This window comes from Leishmania martiniquensis, chromosome 28 (genome assembly GCF_017916325.1).
Source record: "Leishmania martiniquensis isolate LSCM1 chromosome 28, whole genome shotgun sequence".
NCBI classification, from domain to species: Eukaryota; Euglenozoa; class Kinetoplastea; order Trypanosomatida; family Trypanosomatidae; genus Leishmania; species Leishmania martiniquensis.
This window is the reverse complement of record NC_090163.1, coordinates 971,103-989,860: the sequence shown is the minus strand read 5'-3', so window position 1 is coordinate 989,860 and position 18,758 is coordinate 971,103. Positions and strand designations below refer to the sequence as shown.

The 18,758-nt window shown below is 61.0% G+C and overlaps 5 protein-coding genes across 5 annotated transcripts; all 5 read right to left on the bottom strand.

Annotated features, from left to right (window-relative positions):
• Positions 1–342: 342 nt before the first annotated feature.
• On the bottom strand, positions 343–3,645 carry LSCM1_03288 (uncharacterized protein; the record flags this gene model as incomplete). The annotated part of the gene is made up of 1 exon (XM_067320834.1): positions 343–3,645. One exon carries the CDS (start codon positions 3,643–3,645, stop codon positions 343–345), a length of 3,303 nt encoding a protein of 1,100 aa, XP_067177444.1.
• Positions 3,646–5,242: 1,597 nt separating this feature from the next.
• LSCM1_03287 (uncharacterized protein) lies at positions 5,243–7,150 on the bottom strand (the record flags this gene model as incomplete). The annotated part of the gene is made up of 1 exon (XM_067320833.1): positions 5,243–7,150. The coding sequence occupies one exon, from the start codon at positions 7,148–7,150 to the stop codon at positions 5,243–5,245; it is 1,908 nt and encodes a 635-aa protein (XP_067177443.1).
• Positions 7,151–9,778: 2,628 nt separating this feature from the next.
• LSCM1_03286 (uncharacterized protein) lies at positions 9,779–11,668 on the bottom strand (the record flags this gene model as incomplete). The annotated part of the gene is made up of 1 exon (XM_067320832.1): positions 9,779–11,668. The coding sequence occupies one exon, from the start codon at positions 11,666–11,668 to the stop codon at positions 9,779–9,781; it is 1,890 nt and encodes a 629-aa protein (XP_067177442.1).
• A 3,596-nt stretch (positions 11,669–15,264) lies between these two features.
• LSCM1_03285 (uncharacterized protein) lies at positions 15,265–16,311 on the bottom strand (the record flags this gene model as incomplete). Its single annotated transcript, XM_067320831.1, has 1 exon — positions 15,265–16,311. The coding sequence occupies one exon, from the start codon at positions 16,309–16,311 to the stop codon at positions 15,265–15,267; it is 1,047 nt and encodes a 348-aa protein (XP_067177441.1).
• An 895-nt stretch (positions 16,312–17,206) lies between these two features.
• Positions 17,207–18,730, bottom strand: LSCM1_03284 (uncharacterized protein; the record flags this gene model as incomplete). Its single annotated transcript, XM_067320830.1, has 1 exon — positions 17,207–18,730. One exon carries the CDS (start codon positions 18,728–18,730, stop codon positions 17,207–17,209), a length of 1,524 nt encoding a protein of 507 aa, XP_067177440.1.
• Positions 18,731–18,758: the final 28 nt, after the last annotated feature.

Here is an 18,758-nt window from a genome sequence, read left to right as displayed (position 1 = left end):
CGCTCTGCGCGGGCGTGCGTGTGGAAGGGGGTGGGGGAAGGGGGCTGTCTTTATAAGCTTCATGAAGGTAGCGGTCACAGTAGCAGAGGGAGAGGGGGGAGGAACAACGGTGCGTTACTGTGCGGTGCGAGTCGTGCACTGCACGCTCGCGCATAGCAGAGAACCGACCGGCACCAGAGGAGGAGGGGGGGCAAAAAGAGGAGATGAAAGAGCGTCAGCAGGGGAAGTGGAGAGGGATGGAGGGAGGGGGGAGCGCTCGCGAGAGGCGGAGGTGCAGGTGCACTGGTGCTGCAACCGCACGCACTCCCCTCACACGCGCAGCCCACGTCGCCCCTGTCCCCCTTACTGCGAAAGGGCGAAGATACGCTGCTCTGTGTGTTCGGACCAAAGGGAGCGCCCCGTCGGAGGGGGCAGACTCAAGACGCTGGCGTCGCGTGCGTCCTGTAGTTTGCTGGAGAAGGCAAGTGCGCTGCGGCGCACAATAATCATGCTCGGTTGGACATGATAGACGACCAGTTGATCGAGCTGCCGCACCCTCGAGCACGCGACATAGATGAGGTGCGCACAGTCGAAGAACTTCTCGCAGTCCAGCACAACGGTGCCCTGTAGCGTCAGCCCTTGCACCTTGTGCACCGTGAAGGCATACCCCAGCTGCAACGGCACGGTGAGCACCTCGTGGCCGTAGAAGTAGCTCTGCGCTGTGCCGCCGAGGAGGGTCGAAATAGGCGGAATCTGCACCACCTCTCCGCCGAGGAGGCGCACGATGGGAAGCTCCGCAAAGAGCCCCTGCTGCTGCAGTCGCTTGAAGGCGAGCCGCGTGGAGCGGTCGGTGCGGCGCGGGAAGAGGCTGACGTCCGGCGGGGCGAAGGCCTCGACAACGCCCACGCTGCCGTTCGACACAGTGCGTGAGAGGTTTCGATTCACCATGACCCGGCACCCCAACTTCAGCCGCAGTGGCGCCAGGGAGAAGGCGATGCTGGAGCTTGTCATATCCGCCAGTGTCATTGACACGCTGAGCGGCACCATCGAGGGCGGCTCCTCCTCCAACATAGCGACAACGCGGCCGCCAAGTCGAGTGGCGATGGCGGCTGCGATCGCCTCCCACTCGGCGGGGGAAAACGGCGCTGTGCTGCGGTGCGTTCGTTTCGCCGCAATGGTGATGATCGGGTTGCGCAAAGCGTCCGATGCAATCGCGGGAGAGACGCGACTGATCGTCGAGCTGTTCGTGGGGCCAGGCGTGCCGCCCGCAGCGAGTGCCGATAACCATGAAGAAGCGTCATCATTTTTTTCGGCGTCGTCACCACCCCCCGCTGCCGGCATGGGCAGCTTCCCCTCCCGGCACCGCAGCCGCAAAATAAAGCGTGTCATCAGCGTCCCGTCGGCTCGCACGGGCATCAGAACGAGCTCGTGATCGACTATAAGTGGCACGGACTCTGTGTCACCGCTGTCCTTGCGATACCGACCAGCGCGCAGACGCAGCGCCTCCTCGCGTATCATCTCCAACACGCGTTCCCGGGGCGGCATGGCAGCTCGCATGCCATCGGCCCCCGTGCCCAGCTCCACCAATGCCGAGCGCGTGAAGGTTCCACACAGCTGCAGTGGCCCGCGCTGCGGGGTGAAGGTCATCTCCTGTGTTGTGAGCTCACCCAGCTTACGATCGTTGAGCTCTTGAGCCTCTCGGCGCCGCGGAAATAGGTAGGTGATGTGCGTCGCGTCCGCTGGTATCGGTCTATCGAGAGCAGCGAAGCGATGCGCGTCGAACCGGCCGTGTCGCAGATCCTCCAGCAACTTCATCAGCGGGTCGTCAGCAGCGTGGCGCATCGGAGTGACGAGGCGCAGCGCAAGCAAGTGATTAAACGCGACGCTTTCGTACGCCGGTGGTGTGTCATCGCGTGAAAGCTGCAGGAAGTCACCGCACACAATAAGCTGCAGCCCCCCAAACGGTCTGTGGTGCATGCGAGCCAGCCGTGCCTCCATATCAAAGGCGTCCAGCATGCATGCGTCAAGCAGTGAGACCTCGTCTATCATGACTACATCGACAGCCCGCAACGCGTTGGCGTCCCATCGATGCGGCACCGCGTCGAGCGGCGCGTTGAAGGCGTGGTGGAAGGTGCAGCCGCCCAGCTGAACGGCTGCCACGCCTGTTGTGGCCGTCATGGCGACCCGCAGCCCCATCTGGCAAAGCTCACGGTAAATAGACTTCAGCAGTACGGTCTTGCCCGTCCCGGCACTGCCGCCAACGAACAAATTGTAGCCGCGCAGCGCCAGCTTCATCACATGTTGCTGATCAGGTGTGAGCGTGATGCCGGTCGTGCTGGGATCCAGCGGGGTGTCGAGCTTTGGGGGCATGTACGCGAGGCCCAGACGGGCATAGAGCCGCTCCAGTTCCTTATTGATGTACGTGAAGGCATCCTGCCGCTCGAGAAGCGTTGCCACGCTCGCCATCCAGTGCTTGGGCCCTCGTTGACGGAGGGGCCGAAGCAGCTGACTGCGGGCCACTGCTATCGCGTCCTCTGCTGGCACGAGGGCCTCCACAGAGGGAGTGGACTTCGAAGATGGCCTCGTAGGCGATTTGGCTGTCTTCAGCTTCTTAGCGGCGGAACTCAAAGCCCCCCCCTGCGCAGCAGCCTTAGGGGCGACGCGCTCCTGCCGCGTCTGTCGCTTCTGCAGGCGAGCTGCCTTGAGCTGCTGAGTTGAAATCATTTTCTGGAGCCTCGCCATGTACTCTGCAGGATTCCACTCGAGCTGCAGCGGGTTCGAGACGCCGCGATAGAAGCCCAGGCCCAGGAGTATCTTTGCACTGGAGGACCTCGTGCCGACGAGGCGCCCGTTGAAAGGGTTCACAAAGCTCTCTTGAAAGAGGCCCGAGTAGAGTGCGTGAGTCGCCGTGATGGCCTTGATAGAATGCGAAGCAGCGTTCGGTATGGAGGTCGTACATGGCGAAGTCGCCGTAGTCGCCGCGCAACAGCCGCCACCAGCGTCAGGGGGTGGAACGAGGTCGGTGACCGCAGGCGGCCCCCTCCGCGAACAGTCCACCTCCTCACCGGGAGGGTGTATGAGAGGCGGTGCCGGCAAAAGGGGAGGGGAGCCCCCGCACGGGGCCTCACCGATCGCAGCGGCGACGGCGTTCGCTTCTGTGCCAGCGACGGATATGTCGAATGATTTCTGACAGTGTCTGTCATCCCTGCCGTTACCACCAGACACGCTGGCGGTTGGCGACGGCGCACTGGCAGCCGTCGCCATCTCGTCCGCAGCCAAAGCGCCCCTGTTCATCGAGAAGCGGAGAGCAGACTGCGCTGCGTCGCGCCCTGGAGTCTCACCGGGAAGGGAAGATGCGGGCTGCCGGCCGTTGGACTCGACCGCAAAGGAGCTCGCCGCGCCACCGCCGCTGCTGCTGCCAGCGCCCACGCGAAAGGACACGGCGAACTGCCGCTGGCCCTCGTCGTCTGCGTTCAGCCGAAGTGAGAGTCGACGAACAGCGCTTGTCAAGGCATGCAGGTGGCAGCCATCAGTGCCGTGCTGAGAGCTCGACCGCGGCACGAGTAAAAGCGCTGGCGGTCCTCGCACAGCAGAGCTCGTTGAGCGATGTCGAGCGACGCGGACGCCACGCGCATTAATACGCAGGAGACGCGACCGCGAGTGCATTGTCCCTCCAGCGAGCGGTGTAAGCTTCTGTTTCCACCCACACAAAAAGACACGCGAGCACCTTTACTCTGCTTCGGCAGAGTCTCTCTTCAGCTCGCCTGCCCGGTCTGTCGCAGCAACGACCCGCTCGCTTGCCGGAAAATCTTTCGCGCCTGGCACTCTCCTTGGCCACTTCGGCACACAGAAAAAGTACGCCAAGAGAGAAGACAGTGAATGGAGAACTATCGCCGTTACGCTTGGCGTTCGTGGCGCAGAGTGTTTGGTGTCGCCGATAGAGGAGGCAGGCCCCTGTGAGCCGCGCCGTGTGCGAGCGAAAGAGTCGGGGGAGGGGGGAAGGGGGCACCCCCTCTTGCGGCCAAGTATCTCCCTCTCCCTCTCTCTCTACGTACGTGCGTGCGTGCGGAGTCACCTCTCGAAGCTGCGACACGGTTCCTTGGCACGAGGATGACCACCACGCTACGCAGCCGCAGATGCACGTTATCAGCGCAATCGCCGTCGTCTTCACATCAAGGACAAGTTTTCGTGAAAGTCAAGATAAGAGACGAGACGAGAGAGGCGGCGACGAGGAGAGACGGGGTGAGGCAATGATTAGTCTCAGGTGACTCACAGAAGCGCGCGATGCGATTCCGACGGCACCCACCATCGCGCCATGTGCGCTGATGAGTGGAAAAGGGAGATAGATGGGTAGGCAATGTCACCCCCCCTCCTCTATCAGTGCATCACTATATCATGCTCACAGGAGAGGGCAATCACCTCCATGTGCATTACTCCGCTACAGCGACAGCTGTACCAGAATAAGAAGACCGCGTACGATTGTTTGCTGCGCGTGAAGTGCCTCTCTCTCTCTCGGGATGTATCGATGAGGGAGGGTTGGGCGGGGCGGATGAAGCGCATCTGCCCCATACGCCTGTGCCGAAGTGCGTATCCACATCAGAGAGGACATGCGCGCCTACCGCTGTCCTCGTCAGCGCTGGCGACCACTCTTCTTTTTAATCGGGCTACGCACTGTAGCCACACGCACACGCAAACACACGTAGCATACTTTGACGTGTGTTCCATGAGCCGTCTGCCGCAGCGCTCTCACCTCAGATTATGTGGCCGCTGGTGAAAAGGAAGACAAGAAAAAGGCTGCCCCACAAGTGCTGGGGGAGGGGAGGAAGGCTGCCAGCCGCCCTCGACTCACTCGCCCACTGAGACTCGTCCACTCTCGCTCTCTCCCTCGGTGCTGCACTCATCAGTACGGCACCCCTTGTCCAATGGCGATTCACTCAAGAGAGGCACGTACGGCAAGGAAAGTGCAGAACAAGGGGGTGAAGGCAATGGCACAGGGCAATGGCGTCTCTGTCTTTCTCCGCCCCACCCCCACCCTCCTCTCTCTCGCTTGGGGTGCGCAGGAGGACAAGCACAGGCGTCTTCCACCACGTCCATCACGCATCTCTGTGTGTCGGCGTAGGCGGCGACAGTCGACAGGGCCCTCGATCGGGCCCGCGCTGGAGCGCAGACTCGTACGTGTGCACTTTTGTGCACACGTGAGAAAGGGTCAGAAAAGGGTGGCGCTCATGAGCCGACTTGTACGAGGCAAACGCATCTATCACCATCAGGAGTTGGGGGTGTCAGACTCGCTAGCACAACGCACCGCCTCTTGAAGCGACTGCGTCGTGTACACGTGGCGCGCGCCGTAGCGCTGCCGCAGCTGCTGAAGGGCCTCCTGGTGAATGGGCAGCCGGGGCACGGTGGCCCATCGCACGAAAGGGCGCAGCTGGCACACCGCCACGCACTCGGTGCCGTATACGGACAGGTTTGGAAACGCGATACCCAAGTGATCCATCGCGCGCTTCTCGGCTTCCTCCGTGTGGATCGCCTCCACCGGCGGTGCAGCTGCAGTGCCCTTGGCGTCATCTAGTCTGTCAGCCGACAAGAGATCGGTGAAGGCCTCGTTCAGAAGCTCACCTACAAGGTCCGCGACTGTCAGGCTCAGCTCTCGCACCTCACGAAGAACTACATACCAGCACGCCGCCTCAGACGGTGTCGCGACGCCGTCGTAGCGACGGAACACGCGCGCCTCGGTTAGGTCGCTGAAATCGATGCAGAAGGCGATCTGGTCGGTCACGCGCGCCGTCTTACGTGAAGCGAACTCGCGCAGCCAGTTCGTGTCCTTGGCGCTAAAGTCGTTCGTCGCCGCCATCTCCACCACGTCTTCCACCGTGAGGGCCTCGTCCGTGTCCTCCTCCGCGTCACTGCTGCCACCCCTTTGAGAGCGGGAACGCCGGACAGAGCCGTCGCTCTCGTCCAGTTCTCGATCGATCTCCTCCACTGCCGGACCGCCACGGTGCCAGTAGCCCCTTTCGCCCCCATCCTCGGCCGGTGACGCCCCCTCATCGCGCTGTCGCTTGTGGCGCTTCGCCGGCTCTTCCCTGGTTCGTACCTCCTCCAGGCACCAAATTGTCTGGCGGGTGCAGTGCGCGCAGTAGTGGTTGCACTTCCATCCCTGCGGCGGGCCGTCCAGTCGCACTCGCGTGCCGCAGGTTCGGCACACCTCATCATGCAAAGTCGTCGGCGCGGCAGCGGCCGCCTTCGCAGCATGCGTTGCCGCCGCTGCCTTCGACCTCGCCATCGCAGCCGCGATCGTGGAGGTTGATGGCGATAGCGGTAGAGAGGGAGATGCGGTCGCTGCGGAAGCGGGCCCCATCGTAATGGCAGGTATAGAGGTTGTGTCTGGTCGGCTTAAGATCTCCTCCAGCCTCCCAGGTACCGCGCCGACCTGCCCGTCCGCGGCACCTGCTTCCGCCAGCAGCAGCTCCTGGTGAGTGTAGCCCATGTCCCTCGCGTGCCGATACTCGTCGGTGGCACGGCGAAACCGCTCGATCTTCTCGAGCGCGTCTTCGTCCGCGTAGCTACCGATGTCGCCGATCGCCACCTGCGCCGGGTTCGCTGACCGCACGTAGCGGATCTGGAACTTGCTCTCCTTCCACGAGACCTTCTCAACGATGTCGTCGAGGCTGATCTGCCGCGCCGCCTCGGGATTCTGGAAGAACAAAATATCCTTCTTCACGTGCATCACGCGATCGGCGCGGTCGCCGGAAGATTCATGTGAGAGGTTGCACTTCTCCGCCAACGCGTGGACGACTACGCGGTCTAGTGAGGAGAGGTTCGGCAGCTCGAGCTCGTACTTGGACTTGTCTTCGATGAAGGCAAGCAGGAGGCGATAGTAGTGCCGCACAAACTGCATTTGGTTTTCCTTCACACTGAGCGCATTCGCCTCCGTCGTGCCTGCATCCGCGCCACTCGGCGTGTCCTTCTGAAAGTGGATCCCCTCCGCAATGTCTGCGGAGGTGGAGGAGGGTGCCGGCGGCACCTTAAGCTGCTGGTGGGGGCTCGACGCGGACGAGTCCTCAAGCGTGCGCCCTTTCTTCAGCGCGGTCGTGCCGGTCGGATTGGCGGCTCGATTACGGATCGACTCTCTCGCGCTCTCCAGGAGAGCACGCATGCTTGCGCGGGACTCCATCGCTGCAGCAGCAACACCTCCGATGTAAAGCGTGTGGGCGTGTGTTGGAAAAGGCGTGCCCCTCTGTGTTTGCAGGCAATCTACGCCAAGCTCGAGCCGTATAGTGAGTGCAGGTGAAGCAGAGAGCGCACGAAGAGGAGGAGAGGGCGAGAAAGAGAGAGGATAGGTGCGCTCAAGTGAAGCAAGCAAAGACTGAAGGAAAAGCGAGCGGGCGCGATGGCGTCTACACGCCTCTCCGGCACCCCGGCAACAGACTCCCTGGGGGTGGGTGAAGGGAAAGACGAGGTGACGAAGAGGCGCACAGCAGGGGGAGCGAAGTGGTGGCCGTCTACCCACGGACACACTCATACAGCCCTGCCAGAGATGTCAACGGCAACGGACACGAACGCGACGATGGCAGTTTTTTCTTTTTTCTAGACGACCCTCTTCGCGCATACGCACCATCCATTCCGCTCTTAACCTCAAGCCCCACGTGCACGCACACATACGTACACACAGGAAGAAACCTCATCGTTGATCGCCACGTCGCACAAACGCCGCTCCTGATGCCGACAAGCATGCGCACGGATGGAGGGGGGCGAGAGCAGCAGCAGCACATGCAGGTACTTTTATCTTTTCCCAGACAGGCATGTGAGTGTGCAGACGCGTGTGCGTCACGCCTTCACCTCCAGAAGCGCACGGGCGCCCATCTGCACATCCATTGCATCGCATGGAAAGGGGTCATACATAAATATTTCACTGCAAGCAGAATAGAGACGAGCAGCACTTCGAGCCAAAACTGAAAAAAAGAGAGAGGGAGATAGAAAGGGGGTCCAGGGGACTCCAAAGGGGGGGGGCACAAAGAATCGGAAGCACAACACCATAGGAGGAGAGGATGGGGGAGGGAAGGACAGAAAGCGGTGGTGTCACTGTACGCGTCCGTGTGGGTGTCTATCGCAGTGCTTGCAGACGATGCGGTCTCTCAATGCCGTTTCGACGACGAGGGAGGTGAGAGACGGCGCCACTCGCCACACCCGCGTAAGTCTACGGCACACATGGAGGGCAGGCGGCGCACTAGCGAGAGAGAGATGAAAGAAAATGAAAAAAAAAAACGCGGTGAGCGCGCGATGGATGCAGACGGGGACTGCAGCTCGTCAGAGAGAGAGAGACAGAGATGACCAGCGGCGAAGGCGCCAAAAGGGCCTCATGCGTGAAAAAAGGGGGAACAGAAAAACGCGGAGAGTACAGAGCCGCCTTCGGGCTCATGTGTAGGTGTGAATCCGTGAGAAGGGCGCGCACCCCTGCTAAGAGCCACCGTAAGAGACTTAAGACAGAAGAAATCCTCTACCGCAGCGTACCCGCACTGACATGCACGAATGCCGCCACAACCTCTTCCCTGCACTCAGCAAGTGGGGAACTGCTCTCCCTTCAGCGCGTCCGCATCGCTGCCATACAGCGCGAGACGTGCTCCGCGCTCTCTGCCACCACCACCCCTCCGGCCCACTCACACGGGCCGGTGCAACGCAGCGGTGGACACCACACTCGCTACACCGGCGCACGGCCCCCGCATCAAGAGCCATCCCCCGCCCGCCGCCCCCCACACACACAGGCCCCGCAGGTCGCCCCACAGGCGCCGCCTCGCGCAGCCCCCCCTCCAGCGTCGCGCAGGCACCCCACACCAGCAGACCGTCAGGGTCGGGCAAGACACGCACGAGTCGCGCGGACGCATCTCGCCCATCACGCACGCGGCACAAGCGTCTTCACGGTCGCAGGCCGCTCCGACGCAGCGCCGCCCAGGCTCTGGCCGCCGACATGCGCAGGGGGATGCATCGTCCTGGCTGTGCCCAGCACACACGAGACAGCGGGAGCAACTGGAAGCCTGGGATGCCCACCGCGGAGCGGGTGTGCCCCTCCCCCTTTCCCCCTCCCCTAACCGGTGACAGGCGGGGAGGGGAAGGGGGGACTCCTCCTAAGGGACTCAGAAAGAGGTGAGGGGGACGTCTTAGGGTAGGGGGAAACGAAAGTGCTGTATGGCACCACGGCGGTGTATCGATTGCGCATCGATCTGAGTGCCCAACGTGTCCCCAACATCCCTTTTTTGATTTTCGCTGTTGTTGTCCGTGTCGTTTTTTTTTTTGCGATCGTTCGCTGAGGAGGAGGGGGAGAGGGGGGACAGAGTGGAAAAGGGGAAGGGGGCCCGCTGACCACGCGAGCACACACAAACAAAGAGGGGAGGAGTAAAAAGCGAAGGAATCAAAAAAAGAAGAAGCAAGCAAAGACTCGTTTTATGTTGTGTGTGTGTGTGCACCAACATCCGCACCAGCACTGGGACAGAAAGAGAGAGAGAGAAGTCGGTGGAAGGGGGGCGGGGGGGAGATGGGCAAACACATATGCACGCGTTCCTTCGCAAGGTGATATCACGTGAATAAGCGAGGAGGTTGCAAAGGCAGACGCGGCGCAAGGAGAGGGGGGGATGAGGTTGGGCACGCGCGCGATCGGAAGGTTCAAGGCACCCTGGCCGCTTTGCCGAGAGACTTGAAAGCGCCACGCATATATAGGGTATGTGGCAAGCGAGGGTGGAGGCCCCTCTCGCACGACTGCCTCGCCCTGAAAGCACTGGCGACCACCCAGCGTGCGAGCACCTCGTGATCAGATGTCCCAGTTCTCCTCCTTGTACTTGCACAGCGTCGGCTCTGCCTGCATGATCCTCTTGTGTGCCTCTGCCCGCGGCAGAATGCGTGCAAACACGTAGTCGCACGTGTCCAGCTTCGTTTGATAGAACCCGTCCGCGTCCTGCCCAGCCGCCACCTTGCGCTGCGCCACCTCCGCCATCTTCAGCCAATAGTACCCAAGGGTCATGTACCCTGTGTACATCAGGAAATCCTCCGATGACGCCGCGACGGCATCGCGGTTCTTCAGCGCCATCAGCCCTATTTGCGTCGTCGCAATCCTCCACTGCTTCTGCATGAGCCATAACTGTCGCGCGTGCTGCCCCAAGGCACCCTTCGACAGCAGGTGCGCCCATGCAAGCTTGCTTACGCGCTTCCCGAACCGCTTCGCCTGGTTACCGCCCTTCGTGCTTAGCACCTTGCGCCCGATGAAATCCAACGCTTGCACGCCGGTGGTGCCCTCGTAGATGGTGCCGATTCGCGAGTCGCGGAGGATCTGCTCCATCCCATTGCCCTTAATGTAGCCATGCCCGCCCCAGACTTGCAGCAGCCGGCTCGCAGCCTCCACCCCCCATTCCGTCAAGCACGCCTTCGCAATGGGGGTGTAGAAGCCGACCTCGTGGTCCAGCGCTTTCGCCTCCGCAGCGTCCGAGGCAGCAGCGTGCAGGTCCATGAGCCGCCCAACGTCCAGCAGCAGCGCGCGCCCACCCTCCGCAATTGCCTTCGCAAAGAGCACGTGTTGCCGCACGTTCGCGTGACAGATTATCCTGTCCGCTTCCTTCTCCGGTTCCATTGGGCCGCCGAGAGCGCGCATCGACCGCCGCTCACGCGCATACCGCAGCCCGTTCTGGAACGCAAGCTCCGCGTGGCACACGCCCTCCAGTGCGCACCCCACCCGTGCCGCGTTCATAAACGTGAACATCTGCTTCATCCCGGCGCTCGGCTCGCCGATCAGGTACCCCACAGAGTTGCTGAAGCTCAGTTGGCACGTGGAGCTGCCCTTGATCCCCATCTTCTTCTCGAGCGCGATGCACTCCACGTTCTTCGCAGCCTCTAGCGACCCGTCAGCCTTCACGACATGCCGCGGCACAAGAAATAGCGACAGTCCCTTTGTTGACGGCAGCGAGTTGGGCAGTCGCGCAAGCACGACGTGAACGATGTTGTCCGTCAGATCGTGGTCGCCGGCGGAGATGAAGATCTTCGTCCCAGTGATGCTGTAGGACTTGCCGTCGCCGGACGGCTCCGCCTTCGTCTTCACCTGCGACAGGTCTGTCCCGCATTGCGGCTCTGTCAGGCACATCGTCCCGCTCCACTCACCGCTCACAAGCTTCGGCAGGTACTGATCCTTCATCTCGTCGCTCGCCCAAGACATGAGGGTGCGGCAGGCACCTAGGGACAGCCCGGAGTACATACTGAAGCCCCAATTCGCCGTTGCCATCATTTCTCGTGTAGTGAAGCCGACGGACAGGGGCAACGCCTGCCCGCCATACTTTTCAGCCTCATTAATGCCGGTCCAGCCGCCTGCCATGAGCGCCTGATACGCCTCCTTGAAGCCACTTGGCGTCTTCACATCGCCGTTCTTGAGCACGCAGCCCTCATCGTCGCTAGATTCGTACAGCGGGAACAGCGTCTGTGTCGCGAGCTTCGAGCTTTCCTCCAGTAGAGCATCCATCAGCTCCTTTGTGATGACGCTGTCAGGCCCGCCCGCACCGCTCTTCCCCAACTTCTTGTAGTGGTCATACATGTTGAACACCTCCTCGAACAGGAACTGCACGTCGCGGATGCGCGGCGTGTAGGTGAGGCTGCGCGCAGCGACTGCCACCGTAGCGGAACGGCGGGCAACTGCAGGCGAACAAACACGACGGAGCATCGTGAGGGAGGGAGAAAAGAGAGAGGTCTGTGAGCAGCAGAAGGGCAGTCTCGGGCCCAACGTGAAACGGCAGAAGGACAGCCAAGAACGAGGGAAAACAAATAATTGAAGAGACGTCGAAGAGAGGCGCGATGGATGCGACCCGCTTTCGATGTGCTGTGTTGTGCGCAGGAAGACAGACAGTGGTGGCGCCGATGAGGAGGAGACGCGTACGGACACATACGCATACGCTCACACACACTCACGCACGCACAGATATACGCGCGCACGTGTGTGTGTGTGTGTGTTTGTGGAGGGGGGAGGGTTAAGGTGGTCGAGAGGCGCCATCGCACAGGGCAACGGGGAGAGAGAGAGGGGGAAAATCACAGGTACAGAAGACGCAGTGAAACAGAAAAGGGGAAGGGAGGGGAAGGAGGGGGGCAGAGGTACGGAAGGTAGGCGGACGTACTATTTCTCGACGCATGTGAGCTCCTGCGCTGGCGACATCTCGCGCGACGCTGTGCGAACGGGGTTGAGAGAACTCAGTCGTATGCAGCATTCATGCGAGGTGCGCACCTGGTGAGGAGCGGGCAAGGCTGACGTCGCACCCAAAGAGCATTGCGTCATGCTGGGAGGGGGCACACGCCAACTCATACAGCTCACGTCATGGCACACACCGAGATCCGTTCGCGCCCTCTGCATGCGCTCGTCAAGGGCACAGCGAAGCGCGCGTCGAGGGGAAAGGAGAGGAGCAGTATGTGGCGGCCGATGGCGACACTGATCTCCGCACCATCATCGCCAGTCCTCTCTACCTCTTTCCCTTTGCCTCGCTCGGCCTCCGACATCCCGCCTGACACAACACGGGCGAGAGCGTCTCACTCATCGCTGCGTCTCTGTGTGTGTGTGTTTCTGCCTCTGTTGATATAAGTTCACTTCCTTGCTCTTTTCTTTTTTTACGCAGACGTTTGACCATTTCATTCATTATTATCTCTTCCAGTTTACGCTCCTAAACAGAGAAAGGGTAGGACAGAAGGGCCATTCGATTAGTGGGGAGGGAGGGAGGGGGAGAGAGAGAGTGTCTTCGCGTATGCGCTTCCCCCCCCCACCGCCTTCGCCCCCTCATCTCCTCCTCCCCGCTTCCCCGTCTTCCTTCGCCCTTTTGTTCCTGTTAAATTCACCCCCTGGATGGCGCCCGGCCACCTCGGCGTGGTGTCCCCGCAAGGACACCCTAGACATTATCACCGGCAAAGCCAAGAGGCTGCACAGCCTGCCCCTCTGTACCTGTTCAGAGTCCTCCGTGTGGGTGGTGAGTGCTGGGCTGACGCTGCACCGCAGAGCCGTGCGGTCATGACCACGTCTGGGACAACTCACCACAAGCCATGTCAGCAATTCAACACAGATAAGCATGCATCCAATGTTATTCCTTCCGCCGCTCCCGCGTTTCGGTGACGTTGAGCGTAATTTTGAGCAGGCACGGCACTGCAGGTAGTGATGGTGCACTTAGGCTGAACGACGCCAAGCGGTGATGGGCTTGCCCGGCCCCTGGGCATACCAGCCCATCCAGCAGAAGCAGATAAGCTGTGGTTGTATGCGTATATCCCTGTCCTCCTGCGCGTTGGTGCAGCGGGTGCGTTAGAGAGGGAGAGAGAGAGGGGGGAAGGGGGCGCAGAGAAAAGGCTGAGACGACGGAGATGGGAGAAAGAAAAGGGGGGAGGGAGGAGGGGCCGGCAGGAAGAACGGGGGACGCGAAGGCAACAGACATCGTGCGCCCTCCGCAGTATCAACACACAAACACACACACACACAGAGCGACGCAACGGCATCCACACCAACCACAAGAAGAAAGCACTATTGGCGAGGCACAAAGGGGGAAGAGGGAGGGAGCGTGACGAGGGCCGATTGGGGTGTAGAGAGAGGAAATTAAACTGAAACTTCTGAGAACAGCCGGGTAGGGCGGCGCACCGTCTAGAGGCGAGTAGCGCACAAAAGATGTTGGGAGGGTGACCGAGAGGTACACACACACACACGAAGAGAGAGAGGAGCAACAAGGAGAGGAGAGGGGGCTCAGAGCGAAAACGAGGGCGAAGGGGAAGGGAAAAAATGCCCAAGAGGGATATGAAAGGGAGAGCACGGGGGCTGGCAGATCGCCAGAGCGCTGCGTAACAGCACTGCACCTACACCGGGAGAGAGAAAGAGGGGGAGACACGTATGTGTGCATGTCAGGCGTGTGCGCGTGCGTGACCCAGCGATGTCACGTATCCGTGCGCGTGCGTCTGCGGTGGTGTTCCCCCCCCAACCTCAACGGCCAGCAAGAGACTGTCGCATAGCTTTTCGTTCTTCAAACTTCCCCCTGCCGCAGCTTCATGAACCCCTTTTTTTCCTCGGCATCATTCCGCCTTTCCGTCTCCCGCACCGTCGCGGCGGCTCGCCGAAGGAGCCGAATAGCGAATCGTGCGAGTAAGAGGAGGCAATAAGTAGATGAGAGAGGCGCGCACACAATCCTTCCCTTCAGCATGGAGTGCGGGTGATTAGGCCGTGGAGAGGGCTACTGGGGAGGGAGGGGGTCTCCATTCTACGGGCATGCATGCTGCCTTTCTCTTCCCACACATTCCCACACACACACACATACGCACAGAGAGAGAGAAACAGAGAGAGAAAGATTTCGTTTCACATAAGTTTCGCCACGGCCACTTCGCTTGCTGCCCAAACATTTCCTCTGAGCCCCTTCCGATTTGCCTCATGTGTCAAGGAACGCAAAGCGCGACGTTTTTCTTTCCGCTTCCGTCCCCTTTACGGCACACATACACACACACAGATACCCATGATGACGCGTTACTCAGCCAGCACCCGCTCAGAAGAGACGAGGACAACGACCCGGAACACTTCTACACTCCTCCTTTCCTCCACTACGCTCGCTCTCTCTGTCTGTCTGTGTGTGCGTGTGTGTGAATGTGTGCCCGGCGGTGTTTAAGTACGCTTTTCTTCTTCCCTCAGTCAAGCCTGGGCTTTCGGCATGGCTTTCTGAGGCGGCTGCGCGGCTGCGGTGCGCGTGTATGTCCCACTGGGTGTTGACCAGCGTCGCCGTGTCGCTGTGCTCAGTGACTCAGGAGCACGCGACGATACGATGCACACGCCCCCATGAAACCGTCCCGAATGGCAGCCACATCGGGGAGCCAAGCCTGCACAATCACGAATTCAATCGCAGGACACACACACACACAGACACATGCGTACACACCAAATGTGTACATTCCCCCAGCACACAACTACGAGACGGATCAAGGGAGAAATAGAATGGCAGAGAGAGAGACAGACGCACGCAGACACATTCAAGTATATATATAGGGAGTGTGTGTATGTGTGTAGAAGGAGTAGGAGGAAGGGGAAGAGAAAAGGTGCGCGTGACAACGGCGCATCTGTCTTCGTTTCTTCTGCGGCGAAGGAGTCGCTATGGCTGATCTCTTCGGTGAACAAGACCCGCTTCGAGCAACAGACATGTATAGGCACCTATCAGGCTACCAAGCAGGCCCGCCATCCCCTCCCTCTCCTGCTCTCAATACCACCACCATCACCTCTCTCTCTCCCTCCCTCTCTCTGTATTCTCCCGCCTTCTTAGACTAGAACGTGTGATCGGGCGAGATCTTCGTCTTGCCCTTCATGCGGGCGGCAAGGCTATTCGTGGCGGCCTGCTTTTGGTGGTGGGAATAGTACTCCAGCTTCTGTAGCGTCTTGGCGCCCATAATCTTGCTGAGCGCGTCACGCACGCTATTCGCGAAGGCCTTTAGCTTACCCACTTCCGAGTGCGCTGTCCAGAGCTGCAGCGTGACAGGCTTGTTAGACCGCACCTTCAGCATAATACCGTTCAACGTCGTACTGCATTCATGGAAGCTCTCACCGACAGCACCGACGAGCATGGCCATGAAGACGTCATCGAGCACCTGCTTGTCGCTCAAGCCGGAGCGGTCGCGGTCGAAAACGACAATGCTGATGGTGCCGCCCTTTTTGTTGCGCGGGTGCTCCCACTCTGGCTTGATGTCCTTTCGGAACCACGAGTATGTGTAGACGGTTGGCAGGGCCGAGGGCGCCGGCAGGTACCTCCACAGTCGCCAGAAGCTCTCCACGTCGCTAACGTTGGAGACGAAAATGGGCTCGAAGGACATGGTGCTGTTGGGGGAGCTATTGGACGCAGTATTGCTGCTACCTTGGTGGTCATCGGCGTAAAGGTCCCACGAGGCGTGGAGCGGGATGGCGCTTGAGGTGGCCTTGGCGGCTGTGTTGTGGCAGCCAAACAGCTTTGGCAGCTTGCTCTCCGACCAGTCCACCGGCTGTGCCTCCGGCAGCCAGTCCAGCTGAGAGTCCTCGTTTTCATCTGCCTCCTTGCTTGCTGCGGATGCAGCAAGCAAGGAGGCAGGCAGCGCACTGGTCGGTTGCTCTACAGGCGGCGGCGCTGGCGACTGCGCGCCCTCGGTGGCTACCCTCGGGTCGACGTACGTCGACGTTGCCGGCGTCGGCTTTGGGCCGCCAGGTACGAACGGCTGAGCGGTCGCGCTCAGCTTGGTCACCAGCTGCGAAGAGGGCTTGGTAACCGCAGCCGCTGCGGGCAAGCTTGGCTTCCCCTTCGCGTCGCTTGTCTGCGGTACAAAAGATGCGGCAGACGGGTTCATCCTACTCGTCCACGTATTACACGAGGGTTCACGCGTGTGGCTCGGATGGGAGGGGGGGTAGTGCGAGTGGCACGTGGCTGGTGGGGGAGTGCAGACTTGATGGGGAGAGGGGGAGGGCAAAGATCGAATGGTGTGGATTGGAGAGGCCGTGACTTCTCCCTTCCAGTCCTTTTTTGTTGTTGCTCGCTGCGTCTGCTTAGGATTGTGCCACGGGTCCTCAAGCACAAGTGCGCGCATGTGCATCAGAGCGAGGAGAAGTGAGTACGTGAGGTGAGGAAGTTTCGGCATATTGAGGCCCGGAGAATGGCCCACATATGTACAGCGGAGTACACGAGTGGGCAGATCCACTCGCCTTTGTCGGTGCTGGCACCGATTAGCAGAGAGGGAGAAAGAGAGAGAGAGACGCACCTCAACGCGCACACATGCGCATGGCGCACTGCAGACGCGCTCCATGGCGATTAGCTTCCTCCTCTCCTCTCGCTCCCTATATCCTATACAGCACCGATCCACGGATGAAGCTCGCGCCAGAGTAGTGGGGTGAAAGGGGAGGAAGGCAATGGCTTTGGCCCCCTGTCGCCTCACCCAAGAGAGCTGGCGCTTGCGAGTGAGCGGGGGGAGGGGGAGGGGGGCAGCGAGTGCGTGCGTGTGTGTGTTTGCTTTGGGTACTTCTCTTTAGCAGCATGTTAAACGCCTTGCGGTTAGCGCCGGTCACAGTGCGTGTGAGAGGCATGAGGGATCACTCAAATCTTCCGCTCGGGTGCACACGCACAGAGCGAATCATGCTTACAACGCCACGCACCCAATGAGAGGTGAGAACTTAAGACTCGGCGAGCAATGGAGGAATGATGGGGGACGCAGGGGCGAGGGGGGAGGGATGAGTGGAGATGCAGGGAGCTCACAAGTCTGTCACGGCGCCGTCGATCACGATCGGTACATCGCGGGGGCGGTAGACACTTCGGTAAATGCGCTGGAAGCGGCGCAGGTCTCGATCTACGCGTTGGACAAAGTCTGTTGGGCTAATCGTCTCGTTCGTTAGCTGCTCGAGGAGCGGCTTGGCGGCGCAGACGAAGCGGGCCGCCTCGACCCCCATCTGCGGGTCCAAGTCGTCTGCCTCGCAGCAGCGCACTAGCTGCTCCACCACAGCGACAACGATTGCCTCGTCAAGCTCAGCCTCCTCTTCGTCCCCTTCCTCGTCCAAGTCGTCCAAGTCACCCCAGTCGCCCGCCTCCGCCCACTCCTCCGGCAAGTCCGCGTCTGCAGCAGCAGCGGTTGCCGAACTGGCTAGCTGGCCAGACCTCCTCGCGGATAGAACATCATCGATATCTGCATCAGGATCGTCATCGTCAGCCGCCGTGCCCTCCTCGGCTCCAGCTGCAGCCGCGTCTTCACCCTGCTCTGCGCGCCGGCCTCTCACATCCTTCCCCTCTCCCTCTGCCACGTCTTCAAGCAAATCACGCTCGTCCAAGGTGAGCTCGTACCCGCCACGCGTTCGCAGGGCACGCACCATCTGGCCGTCATCCGTGTACACCGGGTACACATCAAGCTCCTCCTCCACTGCCGCCTCCCGGCTGTCACTAGCGTCTTCGAGAGAGCTGCCGTCGCCATTCCCCGCGCCCTCTGTAGGGGCCGGAAGCAGCCCCGAGGAAGAATGCGGATCGTGTAACGAGAGCTCGGTCGCCGCTGCAGAGCCCTCCGCCGCAGATTCGCCGACTGCGGCCGCCGCAGCCCTCTTGGCTGACGGCGGCGCCACTGCCCCGCCCGACTCCGGCATTTCACGAAAGCGCTTGCGTCGCGAACGGAGCACCAATTCCGCCACTGGCAGCCCCCGGCGCAGAAAGGAATGCGTCTCGTCTGTGGCCGAGAAGGGGTCGTCTGTGTCACCGCTGCGAAGACCAGAGGACGCGGCCGGCGCCACGGCGCCCTCCCATAGCCTAGGCGCTGTCACCTCACTCACTCGCATCCCTTTGGCGGCGGCTAAAGGGGCGGAGGCACCGCCAGCCAGTCCACTCACCACGTCCTCCTCGAACGAAAAGCTGTTGGCATCTCGGTTGGCGTCCAAGAGAGACGTCTGCTCATTAGATGCCCCCACCGCTGTCATCGCCGCCTCTGCCTGCAGCTCCGCCAGAGCGTCTCCCGAGACGGCAATGGCGTGGTCACATAGCACGTCTACCACACCACTCTCCGGGCGCATCGCTCCGCGGCCTTCGACGCCGTCATCCTCACCGTCATCCTCGTCACTGTAGATGAACACCGTCTTGGTGCGCCGCGGTGCGGCGGCAAATAGTGGAGCTGCAGAGGCGCCCCCACTGGGCGCGTCGACCGCCGTCGATGGCGATGGCGAGGAGGTCTGCGCGCGCCTGCGGCCGCCCTCGACGTCCGCCTCGCCAATACGTGCAAGAAGCTCCTGCACACGATCCATTCGAGTCAGCAGTGGCGTGTCTGCGTTG